The 17,001-nt window shown below is 46.7% G+C and overlaps 1 protein-coding gene across 1 annotated transcript; it reads right to left on the bottom strand.

Moving 5' to 3' along the window:
- Positions 1–1,083: 1,083 nt before the first annotated feature.
- Positions 1,084–7,181, bottom strand: Atp5po (ATP synthase peripheral stalk subunit OSCP). The gene is made up of 7 exons (XM_051150262.1): positions 7,065–7,181; positions 6,011–6,061; positions 4,536–4,646; positions 3,128–3,257; positions 2,415–2,527; positions 1,485–1,571; positions 1,084–1,259 (listed from the first exon to the last, which is right to left on the bottom strand). Exons 1-7 carry the CDS (start codon positions 7,098–7,100, stop codon positions 1,146–1,148), a joined length of 642 nt encoding a protein of 213 aa, XP_051006219.1. The 5' UTR covers positions 7,101–7,181; the 3' UTR covers positions 1,084–1,145.
- Between the last annotated feature and the right edge of the window lie 9,820 nt (positions 7,182–17,001).

A 17,001-nucleotide genomic window follows, 5' to 3' on the forward strand; every position in this document is an offset into this window, starting at 1 on the left:
TGTTTAAAACGTGGGGTTCCCCCCTTCCCAAATGTCAGAACACTCCTTTGTCAGGTCACTGTGTGAAGTATTACTCTGCCCATTCAGATAGAGGCGACAGGGCACTGTCTCTTGCTTTTTGGCTAGGGTCACACAAGGTTGGCCTTGAACTCCTGATGCCCCCTGCCTCACAGCCCAAGGCTGATGTTACAGGCACACATGGCTGGCTGCAGTGCTAAACTTGTGATGCCCTTCTTGTGCCACGTTCTTCCGGGCGTGTTACTTGTACACTACTTAGCAGTTAATAGATGTGCCCCTTACACAAGGACTGTTCAGTTGCACAACTCACAAAACCTTCCAATTTTGTTCGCTTGCTTTCTCATCAGCTGTTTCACACAGCTTGGTTGTTGAGGGCTGTATAGGACTTGGGCGTTTGGCTCTGTGTTCATTTACCCTAATTTGTTTTAAGTTCCAAAATGTTGCCATCTCGATATATATTTTTTAAATGTGTTATCTTTGTTAGTGGTGGTGGAGGAAGCAGGTATGTTCACACTCTGCATTTTGCCTGCAGAGGTTGAAGTGTCGGACTTCCCAGAGCTGGAGTTTCAGGTGTTCGCGAGCTGCCTGATTTGGGCACTGGGTTAGAATTGAGGGCCTCTGGGAGAGCAATGTGTTCTTCCCCACCTATGGCTCTTCACCCCGAATTGTGGAATTTTGTTCTGCTTTTTAAGATAGCATTTTGCTATGTATCCCAGGCTGACCTCAAAATTCAGGATGTTCCTGCTTTGGTCTTGTGAGTGCTGGTGTTACGGGATGCGCCACTGCACCATGCTTTAAGTGTTAGGAAGCACGCAAGTTGTGCGTGGTGGTACATGCCTGTCTCAGCACTTGAGAGGCGCAATCGAGGTTGCCTCATACCCAGGGCCAGCCTTGTCTACAGAGTAGGCATTGCTAGACTGCATATGAGGAGCAATGTCAATTTAATCAATGAATTCCTCAGAATTAACACATACAAACCAAATCCTCCAGCCAAAGGACTTTCTAACCCTCAACAGGAGGATGAAAACCCGGCACTGCCCCTTAAAGGACAAGAAACTTCACGTCCTCTGTTCAGGAAGCATTTTATTGTTGCTCTGAGGATGAGAGCTCGCGCAGGCGACGGCCTCTCAGAGCATCTCCCGCATGGCCTGGCTGAGCTTCTGGATCTTGGTCTTTGCGGACATATCGACATACTTCTCCCCGATTCGGACAATCATCCCACCCATGATGGACGGGTCAGTCTAGGAGAGAAAACAGGACGCAAATGTGAAGACACAGCCTTCTCTGATCAGGTGGGTGGATGGAAAGAGTGCCTGAGGTGGCTGACTAGAAGAGACAGGCGTCCACAGCACAGACGGGGCCACGTCCTCTAAGGCCTGCCTCTGCGGTAGCAGGCAGCACCCATGCTCTCCGCAGCCCCAGCGCGGTCACAATGCCCGGAAACAACCACCATCATCCAAACCCACCTTAACCTCCAACTTCAGGATCTGCTTTGGACCCAGGAAGCTCTTCAGCACCGTCTTTAACTCGGAGAGAACAGCTTCGTTTAGAGGCTGAAAAAAGAACCAACCATCCTTTACACAGACCACAACACAGCACCCACAGTTAGAGGAGAGGAACACACTACAGTGGGCAGGACCCAGGGCAGGCCCGTGACTCCTGCCTGACATGTGTGTGTGTGTGTGTGTGTGTGTGTGTGTGTGTGTTGCGGGTAGGAAGTGGTTGTGCCACAAGGTACCTTCCAATGCACTGGTTCCAGGCTCAGGGCAAGGCCACACAAGAACCCCCTCATACCCCAGAAAGCTCCAGCAGACACTGAACTACACTTTGGACAAGGCCGGGGGCTGCACGCTGCAACATCTACTCCTGTTTATGCACCAAATGGGTTTCCGGTTTTGGCTGAACTGTATCCCTGGGAAGATGATAAATTCACCGGGGGAGGGTACACAATGTGTAAGGAGAGGCGGTTTCTAGGAACAGGCCTGTGTTCAGACCCTGAGCCCATCCTGCACAGCCAGGCTGCAGTTCTTTGACCATGGACAGATACACCTCAACTTTACACCATCCTGACAGCGGTGACACATTACAAGGTCCCAGCAGATGGCAGCGCCAAGAAATGGCAGTTAGCTACCGCATTGTATCCTAGCGGGCCAAAGGGCCTGTGCACACCAACACACAGGTTAAATGCCCCCTCCTAGAACTTAATATGGCATTTAAGAATTCAGGCTATAACAGGACCTAAATCACTATTTCATAAAACACTTTTAAATGCAGCCCAGCTCCCTAAGACAAATCTCTAATAAGATATATACTGGGCCTTCTGAGTGGAATCTCACAGAAGTTTCACAAGTGACAAGCTACAGCCCCCAGGGCAGCAGCAAGGGCTTGCTACTTACAGACGCTGTGGTCACTGTGCACGGCACTTCTCCACGGTGAACACTCATGATGGTGGAAAAGGCCGAGATGACTCCCTGGGTGTTGCTGAGACGACCGTTTTCAGCAAGCACATCTGGGAAAGTGACAGGAAACTCACCGAGTCAGACCCAGAGCAATGTTAACATTTAGCCTCAAAACACCTTACTCAAAGCCCTTTAAGCCCCCCCTTCCCCATGCCTGAAACAGTTATTTAAGAAACTCCAACTGGGAACTGTAGGCTTAAGGTTGTTGGGAAATTCAAATTCAAATTCTGGTGCCTGTACCTCCCTTATGTGGCTGCAATCCTTGTCCTTAGAATCCTGTCTCAATGTTGTCTAAACACTACTTCCCAATTGTCCCCTGCTATGCCAATAAAGCAGTTTACAGGCACGGAGCAGGGCAGACACTAGGACCGGACTTCCTGCCAGCCAGGGGAGGAGGAGTTAGAGGAGGAAGGAGGGGACTCAGCGAAGAGGTCCAGGGGACATCAGGAGAGGAGCTGGAGCAGGAAAGCTACAAAGTACAAGAATCGCTGGGAGGAAACCAGATTAGCTTGGAGGGTTAGGCTCAGTTCTTATGGTGTGAAGCTCAGTACCAGACAAATATAATAAGAGCCTCAACTATTTGTGTGACAGTTAAGAAATAAACTAAGAGAAACAAACACAGTTTCCTAAGGGAACGCTCCCACACTCACGCATGAGGTTGGCCGTCAGGGGAGAGAAACTCTCCTTGGCTGTGATGTCCTTCAGGCTTTTCACTTTGATGGAGCGTTTGATGTAGGGATTCAGGACAGCAAGAGACACCTTGGGATCCTTCAGGAGTTGCTGAAAAGCACACACACAATCCTGGCTGCTACACACTTTTTGTTCTTGACTTTACATGGGTTTAAAGATATTCTTTGAAAACCAGGCAAGGTGGTGCATGCCTGTGATCCTACAACTCGGGAGGCAGAGGCAGGTGGATGGCTGGGAATTTGAGGCCAGCCTGGTTTACAAAGCAAGTCTAGGACAGCCAAGGCTATACAGAGAAACCCTGTCTCCAAAAAAACAAAACAAAACAAAACAAAACGCAGCCAAAGTCTCAGTGCACACCCTGCCATGAGTGACATGTAACTTGGTGAGCCCCGTCTCCCTCACCACCCCACCCCCAAGTACACTAAGGCCTTTGTGCTTCTGTCTCAAAGACCCTGGCTGGGCCCTCCTCCCACAGAGCCCCTGAGCGGCTCTCGTGCTGTCATCTACTAACACAGACCACAGTTTTAGCCTGTGTGGCTGAAAGCACATGATATTCTTAAAATATAACTGAGAAGAGCCCCCTTTTCTCTACTGACTGACTACATACTCCTCGACTCCTCCTTTAGGGAAGCCCTACAGCCTGAGGGGCAGCAACCCCATAGGAAATGGAAGCAGACAGTCTCTGACCTAATTTACACGTGGGTTTCTACTAATTCACAAGGGCCCTCTTTCCTTTGTGTTTCAGAAGAAAATGCAGAGAGAGGCTTCCTTTCCCAGGTGGCCTTGGGCCTGTCAGTTCTGTCTCAATGCGATGCCAGCCGTTCTTGCTTCACATCTTGGAGACAAGGTAATTAGAAAGACCCAAGAATGGCCAGATGGCCCAGTGGGCAGAGGCGCTTGCTGCCAAGGCTGCTGGCTCAGTGTGAACCCTAGCACTCACAGTGTAGAGGGAGAGCACCCTGAGCCCTGCGCTTGCACTGTGAACGCCCAACACTTCCCAACTCCCAATGAATAATGAAATGCAATTAAAAACAAACAAACAAACAAAAAACAACAACAACAAAACAAAACTGAGCCCAGGAAAAGTTTCTGAAGAAATTTTCATGAAGATATAATTTTAGTAAAGGGAAAATACATTCAAAAGACATTGTGGTTAATCTAGGCTTATAAGCACAAACTCCATCTTTAAATTCCCTTCTAAAATGCCATTCTTAACTCATTTCGATTTTATTTTCTAGCTGGAAAACTTGAATCTACAACGCTAATATATTGCAGCTTCTTTTTTTATAGGTTTTTTTTTTTTTAGGAGCCCACAGCTGAATGACCGACGGCAGAGGCGCAGGGGCGGGCGCAGCAGGGGCGACTTACCCCCACTCGCAGCAGCTCCTTCTCCACTTGCTCCAGCTTATTCTGTTTCGATGCCGCAGAGTAAAGGGCAGTGGCATAGCGGCCTTCGATGCCATAGATCTGAACAGGCGGCTGGGAACACGGAGGGGAGGCGGGGGGGGGGGGGGGGGGGGGGAGCGAGACAGCTAAGTCAGCAATTGAATTATTTATAATTTGAAGACCACACTTCCTACTGCCAAACCATTTAACTACCTCACCAATGACAGTGCTTAATAAGGATTCACAAACCAGAGCCGTGGCCGTGGCCCTCTCTACCCTTGGAGGGGCAGAGAAGGTGGCATCCAGCGTCTCCTCCAGCTCTCCCCTCCTGAGACTGTGGACGATGGGCCTTTGCTTTTTTTGTGAACTCTCAGTAACAATAAACAATGCAGGAGAGCAGCGTGTAAGAAGTGCACAAGCGCACACTCTCCCTATTACTCTTATGCTGTTTCAGGAAGTTCGCAGAAGGAATAAAATGGCTCCATTCAGAGGTCTTAAGGAACATGGTGCCGTTAAGAAGGCTGGAGTGCGTTCCTGTGAGTGCCATTTAATATTTTCTTAAAGCAGTCTGTTCTGCTATTTCCCAAGGAGAGGATAAACGCAGCTGACTGGCCTGGGTGATGGGAGCACATGACAGTCCCTGATATCTTAGACCTGTAAGCTAAGAAAGTCCAACGACTCCTGTCACATGTGAACTAGTAATAAAGTCATATGAACTCACACAAGCACGTGCAGCCATGCTGCAGTCTGCACTGCGTTAACAGGGCTGGAGCTGTCTGTCCCAGGCCACAGTCATACCAGGCCGCTGCCATACTGGTGCCTGGTGACCCTAGTCAGTGCTCACTTTGTTTGGAGGTGGGAGGGATAGGTGGCACCTGCAAACATACCTCGTAGCTGCCAGAGTCAAGAAGCAGCAAGGAGCTACATAAATAAGTCCTGTAACAACTAGGTGGGCTCCTCACTTTCTCTTTTGTGAGAACAATTTTCTCCGTAAAAAGAAAACGCTAGTCTATAGAGGATGACTAGGAAAATCAATTCAAGATTCCTTTAAACACACACAGTGTGTGCATGCACATGCACGTGTGGAGAACAGAAAACAGAGAATAGGATATCATTTGCAGGGTCTCTCTGTCCACCATATGGGGTCCAGGGACTGAACCGAAGACTCTCAGGCCATCACGAGTGCTGAGCCCTCTTGCTGGCCCCAAACATTTCTAAAAACATTACAGGCAAAAACAACAACAACAAAAACAAACAAAGAAAAAAAACCAAAAAACCTTTACAGGCTAGGAACGAGCCCACCAGGCTCCCAACGCCACTCCCCTCCATCCCAGAAACTCATCTGGGAACTGCTAATCTTGCAGGCAAAATGTTAGCCATTAGACACATAACTGTATTTCTGTTCAACTCACACTCTCATCTGCTTTCCAGCCACAAAAGAATGTACGTTAACATACCCTCACGAGCTTGGAGAAGGGCCTGGCCACAGATGTACTGAAGCTCCGCACCTTTAGAACAAAAGAAAATAGGTCAGACAGGGTTATGTGAAGGATCTGCGCATTAGCTGAGCAATATGTTAAAATAATCTAAATGAATAGTTGCACATATCTCTTTATATCACCACGTCGGTTATATGAGTGGGAACCGCTCTTTATTACCTGTAAATAAATTTCTTATTGAGAATCATTTTAAATCGCTTCACAACATGCCTTCCCACCACCGTCCTTGCTGGGTCGTTGAAAGAGAAAATGCTTACCTCCCAAAGTTACATTTTTCAAAAAAGTTAAGAAATTTACCACCTTTGAGAAGACTGTTTTATGAAAGTGGAGGATTTATACTCGTATCATCTTTGAGAAAAACTTCAATAAAGGTGAGCGGGTTCTCCGTCACGATTCAAGCAAATATACTTGAATTGAAATGCTATCTAAGACCACGGATGAATTCTCTAGCACGGGGCTTCAGGTCTTAAGAGGATGGCACTGCGTCTGTCAAGGGAGAAGCCCGGACAGCACAGCAAGGGCATAGCCCACCGCCATCTACTTCTAGTTCTGGAATGTACTAGATTAGAATTGACTATTAAGATTAAAAAGCTTTCCAACGCCTTGGTAAAAATTATCCGTGCTGCAAATGAAAATCATCATGAAAGATGATCCAGGCACATGGGTATTTTTTACGCTCAGTTCCATATTTGTGGAGCTTGACGGGTTCTAATCTCAGCACCACTTACCGGCTGCTAGTCCTGACAGGTTTACCAAGATGGCTTTCCCTAATCCTCTCTCCTACACCTTTGCCGGCTGCTCCTCTGCACAGTGAGCCCAGGATGTCAAGGTCAAGATGTTGCAACCCCATGCCCACTCCCCACGGGGACGAAACCCGGATCCGCCCAAGCTGCCCCAGTCGCCAGGCCCCGCGACACTAGTGGGTGGCCTGACCCCTCAGCCACAGTCTCACACGCGGCGCTGGGAGCCTGGAACCGGCCAGCCCAGGAGGGACCCTCCCGCCAGCTTCTACCTGTCGGGACAGCCCGGACATTGCTGGGGCAGCCATCTTTCCCGGGCGGCTGTAGGTCAAACCCAAGTGGTGCCAGAGCGCACGCGCGCGCCGGCGTGCCGGCTCGGCTTCCTGGGAAATGTACGCATCACGTGCTGGGGCGCATGGGTTGCATGCTGGGAGTTGTAGTCCATAGGAGCAGTTGTCCGTGCTGGACTCTTGAACCCGAGCGAGATATGAAAATTAAACCTGAAATTAAGGTTTACATTTAGATTCTTTGCACACACACCGTCAACATCCTTTTTCCTTCTAGAACCCTGATAAAGTGTGCTTCTGTGGCAATGTTTCATGCTTTACTTAAACAAGTAAAAACAAAACACACAAGTGTACCTCACAGGGCCTGATACAGTTTTCTGTATTTTCCTGTATTTTGACGGTGAGTGCATTTCAGTGTAGGACAGAATAAGACCAGAACTAAAATCAGGTTTCAGTCAAACATGATGTAGAAAGTTAAAAACCAGTACGAGGCTTGGCCAGTTTTTCTACATTCATAAAACCAACCCATTTCTGACACAGCTCTTAATTTTCCTTCCACAGCAAAAACAGTTAAAATCCAACGACAAGGTTCCTGGCTGCAACATGGGGTTCTGTCCTAAGTTTAAAATGAAACAAACCAAACAAAAAACGTTCTGCTCAGATTAGGTATAGGAATACATTTTAGTTGCTTTGCTCCTCTGAGGATGTAATAGTTCCTTTTCTTTGTTTTTGTTTTGTTTTGCCAAGGACTCACTTTGTAGACCAGGCTGGCCTCGAACTCAGAGATCCGCTTGCCTCTGCCTCCCTCGTACTGCGATTACAGGCGTGTGCCACCATGTTGGCCGAGTATAATATTTTTACCATCATCATCATCTTTTTTTTTTTTTTTTTTTTTTTTTAGGGAGAGAAGCAGGAGAATACAGTCCCTTCTTTTCAATCACTCAGAGGCCCCTGCTGTCAACCGTTTACCAAAATATTTTTAGGCTGCAGACTGTCCAAGCTTGAATCATAATCAGGTCATGTCTCTGTGCCTCAATTTTCTTAACTATAAAATTGTTATTATAGTACTGAATATGCCTTACCCTGTGTGAGGACAATTAAGATAGTTTGAATCCATAGAACAATTCTTTATTTTGTGTTTGTGCTTTTTATATAAACAGATTCACAGGTAATATCTTGCCTTTCCCCTTATTATGAGGGAAAATGGATACAGAATTACATATGAGTTGTGAATACATTCTTTTAAAATTGTTTTAGGTGTATGAGTGTTTGCCTGCATACATTTATGTCCACCATGTGCTTACCTGTTGCCTTGGAGCACAGAAAAGGACATTGGGCCCCTTGGAGTTGTAGTTAGAGGCAGCCGTGAGCTGCCATATGGGTGCTGGAGCTGAACACAGGTCCTCTGCAGGAGCGGCCAGTGCTCTTAAGCACGGAGCCATCTCTCCAGCTTCATTGGTGCATTTTGTATAAGCAAATTCTACATTGTAACATCATAAAAATGTAGCTGCCGAATCATCCATTCTGATTCTGTAACTTAATTATTCTATGACTTTTCAACACAATCCACATAATTTATACCTATTTTGTTCCTTTTTAAAAAGTCTACATATCTGAGTATCGTTAGACATACCCTTTTCATATTTTGGATAATGTACAAAGTGGAACCTCAGAACTGCACAGCTTGGCAGGTGCGCGTGAGCACATGGGCACATCATGAAGCTATCGTTCTCCAGTGTACACTCTCACTTCTGTTTACACCATGGCTGCACATTATATTTCGAGGCTATCTTAAAATGAGCCGAATGAAGAGCTGATTCAGTACTGAGCACATCTTACTGACCGTCTCATGTGTAGACAGCTGTTTTATACCCCAAGGAACAGCAAGGGCTATAGCTTTATCCATATCTGCATCTCATCTGTATCTATCCATCCGTATCTATAGATATCTATATCTATCATCTCAATATAGATACAGATTAGATACATCTCAACCCGCCTGCCTTCACAGGCTGTGCTGGTTGTTGTCAACTTGACACAAACTGGAGACATCTGCGAAGAAAGGACTCCAGCTGAGAAATTGCTATTCTCATATTGGCATGTAGACAAGACTGTGGACCATTGTCTTAATTAATGACTGCTATGGGAGGGCTCAGCCCGTTGACAGCGGCAGGTGCAAGGGCAGGTGGTCCTTGGGCTGTATATGAAAGCAGGCTGAGCAAACCATGCAGCAAGCCAGCAAACATGTATCTGCACCTCAGGTACTGCCTTCTTGTTCTGCCTTGAGCTCTCTTGTTGACTTCTCTCTATGATGAACTGTTGCTCTGGCTGGCCTTGAACTAGTTCTGTAGACCAGGCTGGCCTTGAACTCAGGGATCCGCCTGCCTCTGCCTCCCAAGTGCTGGGTTTAAAGGTGTGCTCCATCACCACTTCTGTTATCACAGTAAAAGAAACCAGACCAGGACACAAACCTTATACTCTGTGTAAAATCAAACCATACACTCTATGTAAAATTAAGCCACACACTGTATTTCCTGAAGTATAGGTTCATGCAACGTATAAGCAATTTGGGTATCAGTACATGTAATAGAACTAAAAAGTTCCAGCTGGGTGGTAGCGGTGCTCGTCCTAATCCCAGCACTCGGCAGGCAGAGGCAGGTGGGTCTCTGAGTTTGAGGCCAGCCTGGTCTACAAAGTGAGTCCAAGATAGCCAAGGCTACACAGAGAAACTCTGTCTTGAAAAACAACAAAACAAACAAATGAAAAGTTCTGGGCTCAAATGCACTTGGGAAATTCTAGACCATCTACTGCATTGGGAATTTAAAATATTTTTATTAGTTTGTCCTCAAGCGAGAAATTGCCCTCCACTAATTTTGTATTGTTTATTCCACTTCAGCTCATAGCATAGCTCAACCATGGTAGTTTATGGTTGTTTGAATTTCCAGGTTTGCATGCATTTGGAGTCTCAGGACAACTCTCGGATGTAGGTGAGCCTAGTATACATGTGTTTTATGGGTGGCAAAACAGACTTAGATTGTTTAAAAATTAGTTACATCACAGTCAAGGCCAATAGAATAAAACAGACTTGCTCAAGGGCAGGGCTATTGTGGGAGCAAAACCCAGGCATCTAAGACCTTATCTGTTTTGTTTTATGCTGCCTTCCAGTTCAAGACAAACATTGATCACCATTTTGTCTTCTGCATAGAGGCAGTTAGTGAAAACAGGTGCATGGCATCACAAGACCTTCAGTGGTGTGTCTGTGCTTGTTGCTTGTTGTTATGGTATGTGCACGGAATGCACTTGCCATGGGGTTCGTGTGATGTCAGAGGACACCTTTGTGCAGTCTGTTCCCTCCTTCTACCTTTCTATGTATCCTGAGGATCAAACTCAGGTCAGCAGGCTTTCAAGGCAAGTGCCAGTCCCTGCAATATGTCTTAAAATTAAGTGACTCGCTCTTTAATTCAGAAAGAGACATTTTGAAATTATAGTATTCAGACGAAAAGACTAGACTTTCAGGAACAATTTATATAGTTCATTACCAGAGACCCAGATGAAGGTTCATGTCCTAATTCTTTAGTGCACTCACTTAAAAATAGAAAAAAAAAAAAAAAAAAAAGAATAAAGAAAAAAATAAATAAAGAAAGAAACATACCCAAGGATATGGTAATGGCTGGTTTGGAATGGTATATTATACAGCCATTAAAGGCTTTCCTTTGTGAGTTTGAGGCCAGCCTGGTCTACAAAGCGAGTCCAGGACACCCAAGACTACACATAGAAACCCTGTCTTGAAAAAACAAAACAAAACAAAACAAAACAAGACAAAACAAGAGGCTTTCAAGGTAGGGATAGTGGCGTGCACCTGTAATCCCAGCACTCAATGGACAGAGCTAGGCAGATGACTGTAAACTCAAGCACAATTTGTTCTATATAGTAGGTTCTAGTCTCTTCAGGTGACACAGGGTGACAAACAAAAAACCTGAATAAGTAAATTAGATTTACAAAAATTATCTCATGACACACAAAAGATCTAACTACACACATTAAAAATGCACAAGGCACGTTCTCTATTTTTTTTTACAATAAGCACGTGGCGCAGCCACATTCTCTCTCTCTGTCTATTTTTTTACAGCAAGCATGTGGCATGTAGCACGACCAAGAAAAAACAGTGGCTGCTTTGATCTACCCACTACCTGGTTGACTCCCTGCCCCTTAAAGAGTAGACAGCTGGGCTCTGGTTTCCAGTCACTTTTCATGTCTGACACAAAAGGCAGCTGCTGCAAGTTGAGTTCCCTGGAGGGTGGAGGAGCTGGACGCACAAGGTTCCTTCAACGCCCTGGTTTCCACGCATCCCCCTGGCCTGGGGACCTGTCTCTGGATTCCATTGCAAGCGTGGCATCTAGTTAGGACAAAGAGTAGAGAGTGTTTTCTCTAGTCCTCTTGCGGGGACAGGATGTGGGGGTGTTTGCATAACCTATGGACTTCTGTTGGAGTGAGTTCTTCTCCGGTGTTCTCTTTGTTTGAAGAATCGTGCACAAGCCCTTTAGCGCGTCCAGAGCCACCTGTGTCTTGAGGACACGGGGTGGTAGCCTGTATTCGAGCAGATCTTTCACACATGACCTCTCTGCGTCTTTAAAGCCCCAGACAGAGCAAACGACCTTGGAGGCTTTTGTACTTGAGTTCTCGCAAAGACTGTATGTTGGAAGCTAAGCAGGCGTTAAACAGGAAAGGGAAGGAATGAATTTAAACTCTTTAAGGCCACAGGAATTTAAACTCTTTAACCTTAAGGTCTGGTAGGTGTACTCAGAGGAAAGGGACAATGAGTCATTTAACTAGAGTTTGGTGGTGAGACTGGAGACCCGGCTCAGCACGGAAGACTTTTGCTATTCCAGTCTGTTCCCAGCACCCAGGACGGTGGTTAAGTGCCTGTAACTCCAGCTCTGGGCGATCTGACGCCCTCTTCTGGACTCTTCTGGCACTGCATGCTCACATGGGCATATCCGCGCAGGTACATTGGCAGACCCAAGGGGAAGATTTTTGTTTGTTTTTATTTTTCAAAATAGGGTTTCTCTGTGTAGCCTTGGCTGTCCTGGAACTTGCTCTATAGACCAGGCTGACCTTGAGCTCACATAGATCCACCTGCCTCTCCCTCTGCCTCCAGAATGCTGGGATTAAAAAGACTTGCAACACCCAACCTCACCAGCATACATGTAAAACAACAACAACAAAAAAATGTTTTTAATTAGAAAAGTAGCTGGGCGTGGTGGTGCACGCTTTTAATCCCAGCACTCGGGAGGCAGAAGCAGGCAGATTGCTGTGAGTTTGAGGCCAGCCTGGTCTACAAAGCGAGTCCAGGACAGACAAGGCTACACAGAGAAACCCTGTCTTGAAAAAAAAAAAATTAGAAAAGTTGGTGGTTTTCTTTCTGAAACTCAGACCTCTCAGATCTGGAAGATGGCGGAGGGAGAGTCTTGAGTTTCACCATCTTGTGGATCTGGTGCTGCCCACCTTGAAGCTTCCACCTGCTCAGCGCTCAAGGTCACGACGAGGAGGCTGGTCGCACTAGGACACTAGGGGGCGCCAGCTCCCTATGTTTCAAACAGTCTTTTCTAGAGCTTTCTGCGTCCAAACTGCAGCATCTGGCTCATGTTCGCCAGTGAGAATCAGATCACTGAGAGGCTGAGGAACAATCCAGATAGCTCCCAATCACAGCCTTTGCCATCACAGCTGAAGCCTGCCACAGAACCTCCTAGAAACCATCTTAGCTCTCTGACTTCCCATAGCAACCCAGGTCTTGCTTCACTGAGCAGGAAGGAGCCGGTTTGAGACTTATAAGTCATAGTCCTTTGTTGGGGTGGGCGGTGGGGTGGGTTAGGTCAGGAGAGGGAGTGCTATACCTTTGGGAGAATTTTATTCTGGAAGCCAGTAGCGACAGAAGAAACAAAGGAACGGCACAGAGCAGAACATTTCCCTGGCTCCTGGTTTTAATGGCAGCGTTGGTGGAGTGCCAGGATGATAAGGGAATGTCCTTGCACCTGGTCTTTCTAATGGATCGAGAGGCCTGAGGAGACCTGTCCCCGGGGTCTGGTTGTTCTTGCTGGCGTAACCTAGGCTCTGTGCTTCACCACTTCTGTGCCTTACGCAATTTCTGTGCCTCAGATTCCTTGGGTGGAGCTATCCTAAGAAGAGGCAGCAAGGCTCCCAGTGTTACACTCACCTCTGCACGGAGGGGCTTTTCTATCTCTTCTTTTTCTTTTCTTTTTCTTTTTCTTTTTACTTTGTGTGTGTTGATGTTTTGCCTGCATATATGTCTCTGTGAGAGGGTCATATCTTGGAGTTACTGACAGTTGTAAGCTGTCATGTGGGTGCTGGGAGGTGAACCCGGGTCTTCTGAAGAGCATGCAGTCAGTGCCCTTAGCCACTGAGGCATCTCTCTGGCCCCCATCTGTTGTTTGTCCTGTAGAGGGGAACACAATCGGGACCATTTTAAATGTGATATTAATGTGTTATTTCCTCTCTTCACAGGGCTGTGGCTCAGAACTTGGGAGGAAGGGAGGGAGGGAAGGAGGGAGGAAGGGAGTGAGGCCCTGATTTGGGATTGGGTCTCATTGTGGAGAGGGCCATAGTCTCATGGGTCAGGAGCAGGTGTCCTCTGCAGAAAGTTTCCAAGTAAAGGCCAACTCAATTTCAGACCCACCTGCAGACAGGACATGTTGGTAAACAAGCAAGCAAGCAAGCATCGAAGAGCATTTACAGACGCTTGCTGTCAAGCCTGGACACCTGAGTTTAACCCCCCCGGGGTTCTACGGTTCTACACTGTGGAAAGAGAGAACTGAGTCAAGCACATGCTCACAGAATAAACAAACAAACAAAGACCACTAACTGGGGGCGGGGGGAGGAAGAAGGGCGGAGGAAGGAACATGCACGTTTGGTGTACAAATGTGAGAATTGCTGAGGGTTTGCAGGGGCCCCGGTATGAAAAAGACAAAGTTTTTCTCTAGTCACACTCACAGGGGAGCCTCCCAGAGGGTCAGAATGTGCCAAAGTCTGTCTGTAAAATGTCCTGGTGTAGAGACAAGATCGTCTGGACACCCCTACCCCACACCCCAAGGTGGATCTGGGTCATGCAAGCAATTGCTGGTCATACTTGGTATGATCCATAAACTAGAGACCTCTTAGGTAGAAGATAGGAGACTAAAGGGGGCTTTTTAGTACCCAGGGTCTGTGGGGAATTAGTTAGTGTGACCTCATGGCCCTGTGACCTGGAAGTACTAAGTTGGTGCTTGGTATCCCGCTAGGCACCTCCCAGGGAGAACTGGGGCTGCTAGCAGCTTTTGTGCGGTTTTTACTTGAGGGCAGAATTGCAAGACTGGCAGACAGTGCTGTCTAGTTTGAGATTTTAAGCAATGAAAGGACTGTTGGTGGGGTAGTTTTCAGAGACCAAGATCAAATCTACAAGAAACAGAGTAATTTAGACCCTCTGTATAGGGCTGGAAAGGGGACAAAGAGGGTCCCCCGCCCCAATTCATTCCGTTGAGTTGTCTTGAGCTCATGGAAAACATCCACTGTGCATTATTAGCAAATCCCCCAGGAACCAGGCAGCCACCAAGACCCGCCGCTTTCAGGGAGCTGTCACTGAATTCTTTTGAATCAGTTTTGGTTTTAAAAAAAAAATCACTTCCCTTTGTGGAAGAGGTGGACACAGCTTGTAACGTGGCCGCCTTGGGAGAATGAAGACCTAAGTGTCCCACCCCAACATGAATGTGTGCGGTCTTAGTGTCACACTCAAAGCTGAGGACTGTGGAGGCTGAAACAGCCGGGCCTTGGGAACTCGCTGACTGCCAAGCCTTGCAAAAATGGGATGAGCTCCAGATTCAGTGAGAGACCCTGTCTCACAGCATGGTGCGGTGGCACACGCCTGTAATCCCAGCACTCAGAGAGGCAGAGGCAGGTGGATGGCTGTGAGTTCAAGGCCAACCTGGTCTACAAAGCAAGTCCAGGACAGCCAAGGCTACACAGAGAAACCCTGTCTTGAATACACACACACACACACACACACACACACACACACACACACACACACACGTGAAGGAGGATACCCAACATTGATCTATGGCCACCACACACACTTGCACATACATGTGCATGTACACGCGTATACAACAAACACTACACATCCTCATTCTCTCTCACTTTTCCTTTGTCCTACCATTAAGAGGTACTGCATAGGCCTGGCGGGGGTGGCATACACCTTTAATCCTAGCACTTAGAAGGCAGAGACAGGCAGATCTCTGTGAGTTACAGGACAGCCAGGGCTACACAGAAAAACCCTGTTTCAAAAAACAAAATGAAATGAAACAAACAAACAAACAAACAAACAAACAAAAAACCCTCTCAAGAAAGAGACACTGCATAGATGCTTGTCTACCATCGGAATGAACCATCCCTGAATATATCTCAAAATCTGTAGGACGTCTTCCTCTGTAGACCAGGCAGGCAGCAGCTCCTGTCATATTTTGGCAACCAATAGAAGCAATGAAAGAGAAAAACATGATAAAAAAATAAAGCATCCCCGTTGGCAGATCATCACTGCACAGTGCTCAGAGTGGCTGCTTATCACAAATGAAGTCTGGCCCATCTCGCTGGCACTGAATCAAACTGGTCCACTCGTGACTGTGACAGGAGGACCAGTGTTCCCTCCCCTAGGATTTGTGGCACTGATATTCACCTTGGAACTGATTCTCTGATGCTCTTGGAGCCTGAGTGGGTTTTTTTTGTTTTTTTGTTTTTTGTTTTTTTAATGCTCTAACCATAAAGGTTTCTTGAGAATATTCCAGAAATAATCTTTCACGGTAGTCATCAGTCAGTCTGGTCTTCTGATTGAAAATACACCATGGAACTTTGAAAAAGTGCAGATGTCTATGCAAGGCAGATGGATTAGGATCAACTCCACAGGATTTATTTTTAACTAAGTATTGAGTTTGGATATCTAAGAACTGGACAGGGATTATATAAACCTTGGCTTATCTAGGATGAAATAGTATGCTGCCATTTTTCTTTGAGAAAATATTCATAATCCATTACTAACCAGAAAAATACAACAGGATTAAAATACTCAGAATGTAATATGATGCTTTCGTTAAATCGTTAGGTGTTTACCTGCATCATTTAGTCAGAAGAGGGCTGAAGAAATGGGTGGGAAAGGGCGCTGGCTGCTGTTGCAGAACCGTTAGTTCCCAGCACCCACATGGGGCAGCTCACAAACACCTGTAACTCCAGCTCCAGGGGATCTGACATCCTCTTCCGGCCTCTGTAGGAGCATGCCCACAGATAGACAAGCTGGCGGGCGCGCATGCGCACGCACATACACCCTGTTAAATCAATCCTAGAAAGCTGGCAGCTGCTGCTGGTGGTGGCCCCCACACAGTGACTTTCTCTCAGCTTCCCTGGTGCTCCCAGAGTTTGGAGCTTTGCTTATGCTTTAAAACCTCTTCAGTAGATGTTAACAGCTTCCCCTCACGAACGCCATGAGTAGGAGCGAAGGAGGAACATGGACATGGCCGCTTCCTCCATGCCTGGCTTTTGTTTAGCCACTGCAGTTCGTCATTACTTTGTCATTCTTTTTTTAAAATATATTTTATTAATGTATTCATATTACATCTCAATTGTTATCCCATCCCTTGTATCCTCCCATTCCTGCCTCCTTCCCACTTTCCCCTTACTCCCCTCCCCTATGACTGTTACTTTGTCAGTGCTCATTGCCCTAGGTACTGGGCCCCAGACAGAGACTGTCTCAAGTTCAGCCCTGTGCTGGCTGGTTTTGTGTCAACTTGACACAAGCTAAAGTCGTCTGAGAAGAGGGAACTTCAATGAACAAAATGCCTTCAGAAGATCAGGCTGCAAGCAAGCCTGTGGGGCATTTTCT

This window comes from Acomys russatus, chromosome 8, assembly GCF_903995435.1.
Source record: "Acomys russatus chromosome 8, mAcoRus1.1, whole genome shotgun sequence".
NCBI classification, from domain to species: Eukaryota; Metazoa; Chordata; class Mammalia; order Rodentia; family Muridae; genus Acomys; species Acomys russatus.

Coding starts and splice junctions, on each gene's coding strand:
- Atp5po (XM_051150262.1), bottom strand. CDS start 7,100: ATGGCTGCCCCAGCAATGTCCGGGCTGTCCCGACAG. Junction 6,062..7,064: donor TGTCCGGGCTGTCCCGACAG/GTAGAAGCTGGC, acceptor TTTGTTCTAAAG/GTGCGGAGCTTCAGTACATC. Junction 1,260..1,484: donor TCCTGAAGTTGGAGGTTAAG/GTGGGTTTGGAT, acceptor TTTCTCTCCTAG/ACTGACCCGTCCATCATGGG.